The sequence below is a fragment of the Mesitornis unicolor genome, unplaced genomic scaffold (genome assembly GCF_000695765.1).
Source record: "Mesitornis unicolor isolate BGI_N332 unplaced genomic scaffold, ASM69576v1 scaffold34080, whole genome shotgun sequence".
Taxonomy (NCBI): Eukaryota; Metazoa; Chordata; class Aves; order Mesitornithiformes; family Mesitornithidae; genus Mesitornis; species Mesitornis unicolor.
The window spans coordinates 1-13182 of record NW_010159506.1 but is presented as its reverse complement, the minus strand read 5'-3'; the positions used below and the strand labels follow the sequence as shown (position 1 = coordinate 13182).

At 42.6% G+C, this 13182-nt stretch overlaps 1 protein-coding gene across 1 annotated transcript; it reads right to left on the bottom strand.

Annotated features, from left to right (window-relative positions):
* Positions 1–762: 762 nt before the first annotated feature.
* PCNXL4 (pecanex-like 4 (Drosophila)) lies at positions 763–9695 on the bottom strand. Its single transcript, XM_010186932.1, has 10 exons — positions 8975–9695; positions 8152–8331; positions 7546–8060; positions 6633–6733; positions 6362–6484; positions 5748–6111; positions 3586–3689; positions 2101–3137; positions 1368–1554; positions 763–1014 (listed from the first exon to the last, which is right to left on the bottom strand). The coding sequence occupies exons 1-10, from the start codon at positions 9661–9663 to the stop codon at positions 763–765; spliced, it is 3552 nt and encodes a 1183-aa protein (XP_010185234.1). The 5' UTR covers positions 9664–9695.
* Positions 9696–13182: the final 3487 nt, after the last annotated feature.

Here is a 13182-nt window from a genome sequence, read left to right as displayed (position 1 = left end):
TATATTATATATATATATATATATAAAAATATATGGATATTGGAAGAAGGAGATGAAGTTAATCCATCTAAATTCCTTCACTAATTACACATTTCCCTCTCTCATCAGGAGGTCACAGAGGTCATTACCATGTCAGCCGCTTTACAGCCATTCTCTTTGCCCCCAAAACAAGTACTTTGGTAAAAACTGTCCCGTACAACTTTGTCAAAGCGTAGCTGATAACTTACTACAACATAGGAAGATCAGCAGAAGTCAAATATTGTAACAAATGCTAGAACTGAACTCAGTCCAATACAAAATGGCCAGAATTAAAAAAACCCTGTAAACAGGCAGATGTACACTTTGGTTACCAACTCTGCGGCTGACGGTACTGCAGTGAGCTGCAACCCGTCAGTGTAAGTCACCTGTCCAACAAAACCCAAAAATCCATCAGAATGCACCAGATGCAGTTCATGATCAGAATTACGCTGCTCTCCTCTGAACTGGAGAAGAGAATTTCAGCATCTCCTGGCTCGTCAGCCACACAGGCAATGGTGTCTCATGCGCCAGCAGCGAGGAAGCAGCTCAACACTTCCTGCGTGCCGGAGGCTCTGGCTTGCACCATTTCCATGCAAATTGTGTGCACTGGCTTGGCACTGCCGCCCAGCGCTGCTCTGAGAGTAGAAACTTCTCTGTAGTGTACAAATGCAGCGTGAACGCTGGACTCCCAACACACAGGCGGAAGAACCAAAATAACAGAACAGAAGAAGTGCTACAGGCATCCTAGAGCAAAGGCAGATGCAGCAGCTCAGATGAATACACGGGGTAGCCAAGCGGTGGCTCCGCAGCCTGCACCGTGAGGTTTCGCAGCAGAACGGGGTGCGCCTGGATGCTGTAGCGCTCCTCATCATCATTGGTGGCGTACAGCAGCTCCCACGACAGGTTTGCCCACTGACCTCGCACGGCTTCGTCGTTAAGTTTTCCCACTTGTACCAGCAGTTCCTGAAGAGTGAGGACTCGCCCAGTGTAAATCCCCTTTAAGAACAAATAGATCAAAACGTTCAGTGTGCTCTCTGGGAAGATGCACACGCATTTTGGTTGCAAAGCACTAAGTGAAGCTCTGGGGCCACACACTATGAGTATCATCCCTCTAAAAATGGCAAAGCGTATAAACCGGTCTCCTCAGTTGACTTCTTCTGTCTAGGAAGGCAGTCAGGAAACACTGCTGCATCCAGAGAACAATGTGTTTTTCAACAACAGCGATGCCAGCTCCTGGCTTGTACAAACTCTGGCTGCACAGCCCTCACTTTTTGGAATGCAATTAAAAAGGACAAAAAAAAGGCAGTGAAAAGGAAACCGCCGAGCTCACTAGGAACTTTCCTTCTTACCTTGTTTGGGTCATGGCCCAGTGAAAAGAGGTATGGCTTTTCCTGCAGAACTGCCTGCTGCCACTCATGATCCGACACCAGTCCGATGTACCAATCACTTTCGTACTCTTCCAGACAGTTCACCAGCTCTTTGAAGCTCTCCACTGGACCCAGGCTGGCTTTGTCAACCATAAGTTTAAAAGTGTATCTGAAAGGTACAAAACACCCTACAGTGAGCAGTGCAGCAGAAGCCAGGGGGACGAAGGCCTCTTCAGGCCAGAAAAGGCAGGAAGGCACCATCCTGTGTTATCAAGCACAAGTAACTCAGTCACTGCTCATCAGCTGAGCCACTAGGAATTAGTACAAGTGTGCTTTTAGCTCAACCAGATGTGAAACACATCCGCTTCAACATCTTTCACTCACCTCAAAGATATTTTCAAAAAATGGAAAGTGCCAAGTATCTAACCCTGTCGCAATCCTCTTAGATTATGAGGACAATGAAAACAGGTCATTTTTTCCCCCACTTAACATGGTGGATTTCCAGTGCTGGAGGCAGCTGCTGTGGGGAAGGGGAGGCAGAAGGAATCTATCAGTCTTCATCACCTGGGGTTACAAGCTGTATTTACGTAGAAAGCAGCTACAAATCTATTTAAATTACATGCTTTAACATGAACAACTCTTAGTGAAGTGATACTTCCTTTCAAGGCACAGAACTCTGTAACTTTTATAATCTGAGGGAATATTCTTCTTGTACCTGAATGCTTTCAAAGCAAGCTGGAACAGCTCTGGTTTGCCGGTGAGCCAGTCCAAACCCCCAGACCACGGAATCCCACCCGTGTAGGCTCTGAACACGTGGCTCGGGGCAGGCACGGTGTTATCCAGCCCAAACAGACCAAAACAGCACGACAGCACTCCATGGACGTAGAAGTCTTTCAAAGCAGCATCTTTCATAAGGTCTTCAAGTAAACTGGAAGGCTTTTCTTTCAGATGGAAGAAGTCCAGCTGACTCAAGAGGAAGCGGTACCATTCTTCTGGAAACCTCTGCTTCATTTCGTTGACTTTGGAAGCAGGCACCGGGGCTGTTCTCCATTCTTCAGGGATGCCCAACAGCTCTGAGTAAGGGCAACTAAATTCAACCTGAGGCAAGACTTCTTGCTGTTTCCCTTTGTCTACAGCAGGAAGCCCAAGCACAACAGCCCTGTATAATTTATCTTCTGGTGACATTTTCTGAGGGACATCTTGGCTCTGCATTTCTACAGACCCTGGGATAGACAGATATACTTTGGGTGTAGTTCCCAACTGCCCACGTTCTTTTCTGTCTTTCATTCTGCCACTGGGTTCAAGATCAAAAATGTCACTATCATCAGTCCAGTCCTCAACTGTATCAACACTAAAGTTGTCTTCCTCCCTCAGAGGCCCGGATCTTTCTGTAGCACTGCTATGCTGGTTTTCTGGAAATGATCCTTTTTTGCTCTTGCTGGCATTGCCCAACCTCTCCTGTGTTTTAGACTTTCTGTAACAATACTGGACTAGCATCCATACAAGCACTTTGATGAAATCATCTTTCAGATGCTTTAAATTCTCATGAGAGTCAATTATTCCAGATAACACATTTTTGGCATCGGAATAGAGCCGCACAGGTAGAACAGTACAAGGAGTCAAAATGTGTCCAAAATGGTGATTAGGAGAGAGAATCTTTGTGTGCTCCTGATGTCTGAAGGCCATGTCAAAAATTTCATCAACTCTGTGAGCTTCAGCAGCATGACAGGATGTTTCCTGCAATTCTAGACCCTAAAGTATAAACGAAAACAATTTGGGTTTAGTCTTCACCAGAACATATCCTTAAATGTCAGCAAGCTGCTTTCTCACAGTAGTGTTTTTCTGAACAAATAAAGGTATGTTCCACTGTCAGTATTTCCACAGCTGAACCTACAAATCTAACTGGAGATAACAGTAACAGGAAAGCAGTCAGTACAACACTAGACAAAGATCAGTGTCTTAAAAAAAAATCTATCTTTGCCTCATGCAGATGATCCTATCAGCCAGCTTAATGTGTTGTGTCACAAACTAGATGATAAAAACCATTCCCATCTGCTAACCACGTCAATTTGATGACCAGTTAATACAGCAATAACACTCATCTTAAAAACTGACGAACATCAGGTAAATCAGTCACACTGTTGAAATTGTGACGCTCCTTCAAAGCACGGGTATGTCAGCCCTCAGAGCATGCAGTTACCTTGATGTTAACACCGCAGTAAGTGAAGCCTTTTTCTAGCACCAATATCCACATCAGTCTATCCTGGAAACGGCACAAGTAATGCGACCCAGGCAGAGAGAGGCCTAGACAAGAGAATGAAACAAAACCCTACGGTATTATTGTATGATATTGATGAAAACCTTTTCTACATGCCAACTGAGGAATACAACTGCAAGGTCAAAATATTTCTGTATCAACATCAAAATCACCTAAAACTGGCTAACTACCACCTTACAGTCTTAAGGGAACGAGCTGCAAAGCCAGATCTCCAAAAACAGTCCTTTTTCTCTCTTCTAGCTATTTCAATGAAGTGCAGCACCAACCTTCCCACCAACTGGGGGTTATACTGCATTTCTTTGAAAGTACAGCCCACTGTCAACTGCTCAGTACAGTGGTGCTGCTCTTACGCATGACGTTTGCTGCCAGTTGATGACCTGCTTCTGCTCTCACTCACGTCCAAGTGATCACTCACTTGCACAGAGAATTTCAGTTTTAGAATGCTGTAAGATGAAATCAGTGAAACCAACCATTAAGCTGTAGTTAAAATTTAACTAACCTTTTCTATCCCGCTGAGCTAATGAAGTGCATTTTCTTGCTGACATTTTGCTAAGATTTTAATTCTTTTCTTGCTAGCTGTGAAAGCCACTAAAACTCCTTTACATGGAAAAAAGCATGGGTTTAAATTAAAATAGAGACCCACAAAGTGGTACCTCTTCATTTTGAACTCATCTGAGAACACCGCATTATTTTTGCTTGAAGACATGCACTCACAGAGCTTCCCATTAAAGAGGAGACTTCCTCCCCCCAAGACCAGCGTTTTAAATTATTTAATCTGAGGCACACGTGCCACCACAGTCATGATGGCAACGGGGAAATACATCTCTCCCGCTCTACATTTATGTATAGACACAAAACAGATAGGTGTAACAGACACATAACAGAGAGGTGTATCTATCATATACGTTACATAGGCTGATGCGGTAGAGAAACGGAAGTGTCCCTCTGCAGAGGAAAAAAGCTTCCTAGTTTTATTTTTTTAATACCTCTCTCTACACCAGCACTAAAACTGCAGCAATGTTCCCAGTAAAGCACTTACCTTTGGAAAAGTGTGGTTAAGGTTACCTTCCACTGTCTTCAAATATCCATCTATTCTTTCCTAGTCAAAAGCCATTTTCTAAGAGGCTTACGTAAATATTTACCTCTTCTCTAAGGGCAACTACGCTTTGATTATTTAGGTTACACAAAGAGTGTTTCTCAAGAAAACAAGCTTGCAATTTAACAGCTATTCTGTCTCCAGCTGGGAAAGACTCGGCATTGCCTCACCTCTGTTTATACAATTCTCTGAATATCTGAAACCATCACGGTTTCTTTCACAGGCTTTGAGACCACAGGTCCTGTTACAACCCTACACCAACTGCCTGCACAAGACATGACATTAAGTCTTATCAACTGGTTCTGCTCTCAGCTGTTTATTACTGGTTAGGCTGCATTGTGTATTTTACAAATATCCAGTCCATATTTACCATAATTAATTAGCACGGCCAAATTAGCAAAGTCACCTTCTGGATCCTGAGTAACAGGACTGATGCAAAGAAAGACACATCCATACACAACCACAAAGAGTGGTCTGACACCTCCTTCTTCCCACTGACTGTCAAGAGAACCCTTCAACATACTGCCTCCAATCAGCTGGGGTGAAACTCCCCCTCCCTGGCAGTGCCCAAGGCCAGGTTGGACGGGGCTTTGAGCAGCCTGGGCTGGTGGAGGTGCCCCTGCCCATGGCAGGGGTTGGACTGGATGAGCTTCAAGGTCCCTTCCAATCTAAACCGTTCTGTGATTCCATACTTTTCTGCTCAGTATAAACGACTAGGATTGATACTGTTTCATCATCAATTAAGTTTCTCCTTATTTTAAAGACAACAAACCACAACTATTTTCTTACAAGAATGCATCAAGTAAAGACACAGCAGAAGGATAAAAGTAATCCCTTTTTCCTCAATTGAACAATCTCCAAATATCAGATTTAACCTGCGCCGTGAAACGTGGTTTAAATCGGAAGCTACGGTTCTCCTGTTCTCCAGCAAAATCATGATTCCTAAACACTTAGCTACATTCCTGCGCAGCATTGCCAGCATACCCACCTAGGCTACCGGCTGCTAGTGCAGACTGCAGAGCAACAGCCAGGCCAGGAACCAGCTGCTGGTAGTACATGGAATCGGGGCAGACACACGCTGCAGCGCCCACAGGGCCCGGCCAGCTTCGGACAGGCCTAGGAAACCCAATCAAAAACACCGGCAGTGTGAAGAGCGGCAGCAAGGGAGAAGAAAGGAGCGCAGAGATGGCGATGAAGGTCAGCAGGACGGGGAAGAAAAGGACATTGAGGGTGATTAAGGTGGCAGCAGATTTCCGACGCTGTTTTTTCTCTGTCCACGATGTCAAAAGAACAGCTATGGCGAACTGCAACTTTGAGACAAACTGAAGCAGTCGATCTCGCAGGATTCCAACCTGTAAGACACATACAACAAGCTCATGTTTATGTGTATCCTGTATCCTATCATTCAGCACTGCCAAAGCCGCCTTATCTACAATATTTTTAGCAAAATGAAGTGATTATCATCGACTCGTATTAGACTGTGTATCTTAGCACACAGTTTCTTAGACTCTATTTGCTAGGTCCTGGACTCTGTAATTCTCTAATAGGAAACAAAGACTTTAAGTGACAACTGTCTGCTCAAATTCACATCACAACAATTACCAGCAAGAGTCTGATTCCTGTGTCAAGGCTCCTGTTCCACCAGAGGTCTGGATTAAACACCAACATTTGTGCCAGTGACACAACCACTATGTCCAGTAGGGCATGTTCTGTATTCTGCCAGACCTACAATAGAGATACGTTAGAAATACGTTTAAAAAGATATTTATCTCTACCTACTTTCATGACCTGGAATATTTCTTCCAAGTCAGCTTAATACTTAAATCACATAGAAGAGGATTTCTTAAGCTAACATATTTAAAATTCAAAATACCATCCTAAATATTCTTGTGAATCCAATGCAAACAGACACAGAGTGAAGATTTTGAAGCGAACGGTCCAGTGACAGGAATGCTATCATAGCAAACGGAGACACTGCAATTGAAATAAAAGAATCATTGGCTTCCTTTCAAAAACATTATTCAAGTCTACAGAGGTAAGCAGTCCTAATGCAGAATGGAAATCAGCATGAAGAGAACTCTTCCCCTCAGCATTACAAACTCCTCTCTGTTTTACACTTTCAGCAGGGTATTTGCACTAATGGCCCAAGAAGGTAAACATTTTTAGTTGTTACTTGCTATTACTTTGTTTGTTTGTTTCCCTAAGAGAATGGAAATACTCAAACAAGGAAAAACAAACAAGGGAATAGCACTCATAAATCCACTTCCCCAGATTGATGCTTCTTTATGAAAGTAAATCATTTAGATAAAATTTTGGTTCCTCCAAAGCAGATAAATTTGTCCCTAACTTACCAGAAAGGAGACTGTTCCCTTTCCTAGCAAGTTGTAAGAACCAAGTATTCAGTCAGCTTGAAGACTCTCAACTCACTTTTGTTTCTGACCACCATTTAAAAAAACAAACCTACAGGAGCCATTTTTTCCAAAAGTGAGCACTGATGTTGGAAGTGAAACCTTTTAAAAGGCCTTGCTTTCTGAGCTGGACTTTTTTTAAAGCTCAACTTTTTAGGTTTACCCCTAAAAAAGAAATAAATAAAAATCACTAATCACTTCCAAACATTCTGAACCAGTAATTTTGACCTCGATGCGCAATTTAGCAAAACACCAACAAGTATTTCCAGCTACTCGGTTTTTTTCATTCACAGAACCTTGCACACACAGTAATTCTAGCGTGGTTTCAATCCTCCTACAAGCATCATCTAACAAACAACAGAGAGCGCGTATTCCTACCTAGTGTTAGCAAAATCCTCCTGACAACACCAACTTTCATTAGCCTTCTTTGCTTCTCCATGAACACAGCCACAGTCCTGACATCCTTTGGATAAAAGGGGTTTCGGAAGACTCCAAACAAGTACACTCTCTGAATCTCTCTAAGGATCCACATAATTATAAGTAATACGATCAGAAAGTAACTCGCTATAGCCTGAGGACTGGCTTTCGAAAATGATGAAAAGCCTGCGAACTGGTGCAGCAGGCTGACTTCTGTGAGAGCAAACATCAATACGGTCAAATGAAAAATAAGTTCCCTCCACCCAAATTGTATCCTAAGACCTCCGTGCATATTTTTAGATTTGCTGGAGGCCAAATGGCTGATCATGGTGTGTTTGAAGGCAAAACCAATCTCGCTTAGGTTAAGACTCAGTATGAACCCAAATCCAGTCATGAAGAGGATCACACCGAGAGTGCTGGGAATGAAATACGATGCTATTGCTGTTCCAGCAGAAATGAGAAACATTACTAATAACCTGTGAAGGAGAAAATAAAAAAGATTTGCTTGGAAAGAAAAAGGTTATGAACAATACTGATACATTTTACAATTATATGAACAACATTTACTTTGTGTTACTTGACATAGGTGAACCTCCTAGGCCAAACTCCAACAGTTGTTCCATTCCCCATAGAAAAAGCGCGTCAAGCGGGGGCAGAATTCCCACTGCCCATAAGAACGGCAGAAAAAGAAATATGATGTGCAAAATCTGGTTTGTCTGTTCTAGAATGGGCGTGTTGACAGCAAACCTGGATAAAAGAAGAAATGTATTTGACTTCTGTGAAGGAAAAGATAACTGATGCGTGGGAAGACTTTCTGTTTAACCAGTACAGCAAATCCAGAAGTATAAACATGACACATTCAATTTACAAAACCTCAACCAGTACCTTTTAAAAGAAAAAATAAACATTTATGCTTGGGGCATTAACGCACTAATCAGAACATCAAAACACAGGCTAATTTTTCATGCAAAAGATTTGAAGCCTTCAGATTATGCACATGAGTCAAGTGATGCAAATATCCCAATCGTTTCAATACTGTTGCGATGATACACTCCAAAAAACACTTGTGCAAAAAGAAAGGTCCACAGGCTCCAAGACCTCAACTGTTTAACAAAAAAAATAGTATTTTCTCGGAATTGCAAAAGTGAAGCTTTATGCAAGGTCCAAGATGTAAGACTAAACACTGAAAGAACTGGCATGGTGCCTGCAGACCAAGAGATAAACTCTCTTTAGGAATACAAAAATGTTATTTTCTACATAAAAGTACTAAAATCTTCCTGCAAAGATACAAAGACCAGCATTAGAAATCTGCATTATTGTTTCATCTTTCTCATTAAAAATATAAAGACTAATCACTATTTTAATCAGCCAAATACTGTATTATGTTTACCTGTGTGCAAGATCCACTGCAATAAAGACAAAAATATAGAAGGGTCTCATCAGAGCAGTGATTTCGTAAGTATCCAGTGCTTGGAAAGTAGCTGTTTCGGTAGCTGTGTTTATGATTAACGAATACTCTCCTATACATATGGTCACCCATCCAAACACAAAGATCATAACAGTTCCTCCAATGTTGCTATACAGCAAGGTTATTCTGTCTGGCAGCAAATACCAAGTTCCCAACCCACACAATACCCCTGCCAGAAGGGAATGAAATACAGTGTTGATTATGTATTTCTTGCCAGGAATAATAAATTTTACTGTCTCTGAACCTACACAACTGGAAAATTCAAACTCATCTTCATCTGTTAGGGTATTCTGAATTTGCATTCTTTCTACTGTCACTGTTTTCTGTTTTGCATATAGATTTGCCATCTGAAGAGTAAGAGCAGTAACAAACATCAGTCCTCCTGAAAGTGCTGCGGTATAATAGTCCTTCATAACGCCTAACTGGTACAAAAGCGTTCCAACTCCTCCCAAAACCCATGGCGTCAAGAACAGAATAATCTGATTCACATAGATGTAAGGAGGAGCACAGTAGCCTAATTTAAACCGGGGACCTCCCAGCACCGTCTGTGGAAAGCGCTTCAAGAAGAACTCCTGTTTGTAATCATTCAGTAGAGGTACATCTGGACCCATTCTTGTAACTCAGGAATGCTGGATGAGGATCATCTTTCCTGGAAGAGGACAGAAAGGAAAAAAGGCAGAAACATTACTGAATCTGAACTCTGAACATAACCAAGAAATTCTTCTGTCCTGTTTTCATTTACCAAGGTATATGGAAATTCTGACAGGTCAGCGTTAGTAAACATCACACTAAAGCACCCACAGAATACAACTATTAAGCAAACACCGAAAATGGAAAAAGACTATTTTAAAATAAAGAAATATGTTCATGACCTGAAACTTTAGCAACATATAAAACATACAATCTGTTCTTGGGAGGGGATAAAACCAACTCATCTCCACACCAGAACACCCTCCTGAAACTCAATTTTTTCTCCATCTGGTCTGATTCCAATCGCATCGTGCCACAGACCTCTAATTCCAATTAATCCTGTTAAGGATTTCCATACACAAACAGAAGAGCCAGGGATTTCAGTGCACAGTCCCGTAAGAGCAAGGATACAGTCACACCGAAGTCCCTATAATAATCAAAGCCTTATGAAATAAGGAAACTGTAAAAAACAAAAAAGAGTAGAAGTATTAAAAATTGGTGTCAACATCAGCATTTTTACTGTCCTCCCTTACACAGCCCAGTTGCAGAACAGGAGCCCACTGTACTAATAAGCACTACATGAGACATAGAATAAACAGTTCTCTTTCTGCTTCCTAAAACATATAAGATAAAAAAATAAATACAGTACTCATGAGTTGTAGCAAAATCTGTGTATATTCTTCTGTATGTGAATGGAGAAAGTTGAAAAAAAAAAAAGGAAAAATACCTGTAAACATCTACAATGAATTGTCAAATAGAAATCAGACACGAATACTCATTTAGCGAGGATCAGGCAAAGTAGAAACACTTGTAAGACAGTAACTATGATATTCAAATATGATTTTATGCTACTAGTCACAAAACCAAGAATCCACGAATGACAGGCAGAAATACTCAAGCTAAGAAACGGGGCAAAATATCAGCACAGAAATGCAGTTCAAAACCACTTTATTAATAGTAATTCTAAAGAAAGAGAAGTTGGTGTGCATAAGGAGATGTGCAAGTAATAAAGTTCTGACTTTCTTCTACTGGACCTGCACAGTCTGACGAATACCTGTGAGCCAGCGCTGAGGAGATGTTAAAATCTGAACACTCTGCTGTGGAGTTTCCAAGCTACTGTGACCCCTTCTTTATACGATACCAAATGCTTGGTGCTTCTGAGAACAGCTTACTGCTTACACTTAGAGAGGTACCAATCACTTGACTGTAGGCAGATACTGGTCATCAGGGGATTAGGTTAGAAACAGTGCAAATGAGAGACATTAAAATCACAAGGGGAAGTTTGCCTTCAGGGTCTGCTAGGTCAATAGACTCAACAATGAAAAGCGGGACCCCACAGGCTCTGTAACTCTCGATGTAGGCTGTAGGATTATTTTATAAGTAGAAATTCCAAACTGGAATTTAAAAAATGGAATTTTTACACACATAATATTTAACATGGAATACTGTAAACAGAGGAGTTTTTCTGTCACGCTATTTCAAGCCATTGGCAGCTTTTTTAAGTGAAGAAGGCGGCAGTCAGTCTCAACGGAAAAGACAGATGTTGACAATGGAGAGGGGAATTCACTGCAGTCAGCTCAGGAATTTGAAAATGTAACAGGGACACACCCAACTAAAAACGAATTTGAAATGGAATTTAAAAAAATCACAATTCAGCCAATCTTGTTTAGAAAAAGAAACACTGTTTAGAGGGCTACGTAGGTATTAAATCAAGTTGCTGCAAAAGTTCCATGCAGTAGATTTAGATGCATGTAAAGGACAGAAGCTGAGTTTTAAAAGAGACAGAGAACGAAAAGGTGCATAGTTTTCCCTGAAAAACAGTTTTCTGGCAGCTGTGTTTTTCTGCTCTAAGTAGGGTTATTTTTGTTTCAAGCTCTAGTCTGCATTTGTGTTTGTCAGTTTATATTGCTAACAAAATGTTAACAAAACATTCCTCTTAAGGTTTTTGTGTAAACAACAGACATCTTTGTGTGACACACACAAGTCTATGCACATAAACAATATAGTTCCACTTGGCTGTACTCTAAAACAAGCCAGAAAAAGACGTGAATTTATTTATAAATGAAAATCCCAAGACTTTAGCTCATGAACTATGGAAACGATACTCTCCACTACCCTCCTGGCTTCCAAATAGTCAGGTAGCACATTAAGACTTCAAAGAGGCACACATGCGTGTCCTGTTATTTCTGTGCAAAGCCCTAGCAACAAGACTCCACACATTAGTGAGTGTTTACAGGACCTGGCTTCGACATTCATTCCTAACATACAGGCCCGGCCTGACTTTGACAACTTGCCTGGTTACCCAAACAATCTGCACCACAACAGTTTGTCATCACCAGCAGGGATCCATGCGACTTAGATACTATCATAACAAGGGCGGCAAGAGGACTTTAACACCATAAAGTCATTTAACGTGTTCCCCCCCCCACATAATATTCTCTGTTCTTATTACGAAAGGCAATAAACCAAATCTTGCTCAAATTCAGGAGGGTATGAATTTTGGTCTAAACTAACACCATCCTTCATGTCCACTGATGGTGGACCAGCTCAATATGGTTTGGTTTTATTTCAAGCAGTTTAAGGAAGAACGTGTGTACAGCTCTCAGCCAACTAAGCTGCTGAAGCACGTAAGGCTTAAAAATACTTACCCCAGTGGTCTTCCAGGTTTTTTCACGTGAGGCTAAGTAACAGTTATAAACCACAAGCGAGCACAGCAGGGAGGAATGCCAGTGTGAGAGGCACAGGGCGAGCACGAGCAGCCTCTATGCAGGCTAACCCAGATGCACACTCAGCCACCTGTGTGCCCAGACACCCCAACATCTACTCCAAGGTTACTCAGCTTTCCTGCTAAGGGCCTCAAGAGCATTGATGCCACCACGCAGAGACTGGGCACGTAACATTTCAGGCCACCACACTCCACCCAGGGGAAGAGCATCCCAGGACCACCTTTGGGAAGTGCTGCACATCACCTCCTTCCCGAGACACCTCTGCACCTGACCAGATGGGCTTCCACCAGAGCCACCACGCTTTCTACTCAGCCACCTCTCCCCCGGATCTTCTGCAGGAACTTAAATTATCAAACAAGTAACCAAAAATAAAGCCTCTGCTGTTTTCAACTCCGGAGGGGAAGGGAAGCCAGGCAGCCACCGGGCCCGCCGAGGTGGGGAGGGCAACACCGGTCAGGCAAGAGCCAGACAACACGGGCTGCCCCGCTTCGGGGAGGCCCTGGTGCCTCTGCCTGCTCCAGTGAAGGAACCCCCGGGGCGCCCCGGCTGCTGCAGCAGTCCTGGGGGGAAGCTGGCAGGTGGATGCCTGCACCCTGCGGCGAACGGCCGGGATCGGCGAGAGGCAGCCGCGGTAAAAAGTTTCTGCAAGGCGGGCACCTACCTCTGGCCCGAGCTCGGAGTAGGTCATGGGCCTGGCGGGGAGGTAGGATGGGG

Coding starts and splice junctions, on each gene's coding strand:
- PCNXL4 (XM_010186932.1), bottom strand. CDS start 9,663: ATGGGTCCAGATGTACCTCTACTGAATGATTACAAACAGGAGTTCTTC. Junction 3,138..3,585: donor ACTGCGGTGTTAACATCAAG/GTAACTGCATGC, acceptor TTTATACTTTAG/GGTCTAGAATTGCAGGAAAC. Junction 1,015..1,367: donor TGGGCCATGACCCAAACAAG/GTAAGAAGGAAA, acceptor TTGTTCTTAAAG/GGGATTTACACTGGGCGAGT.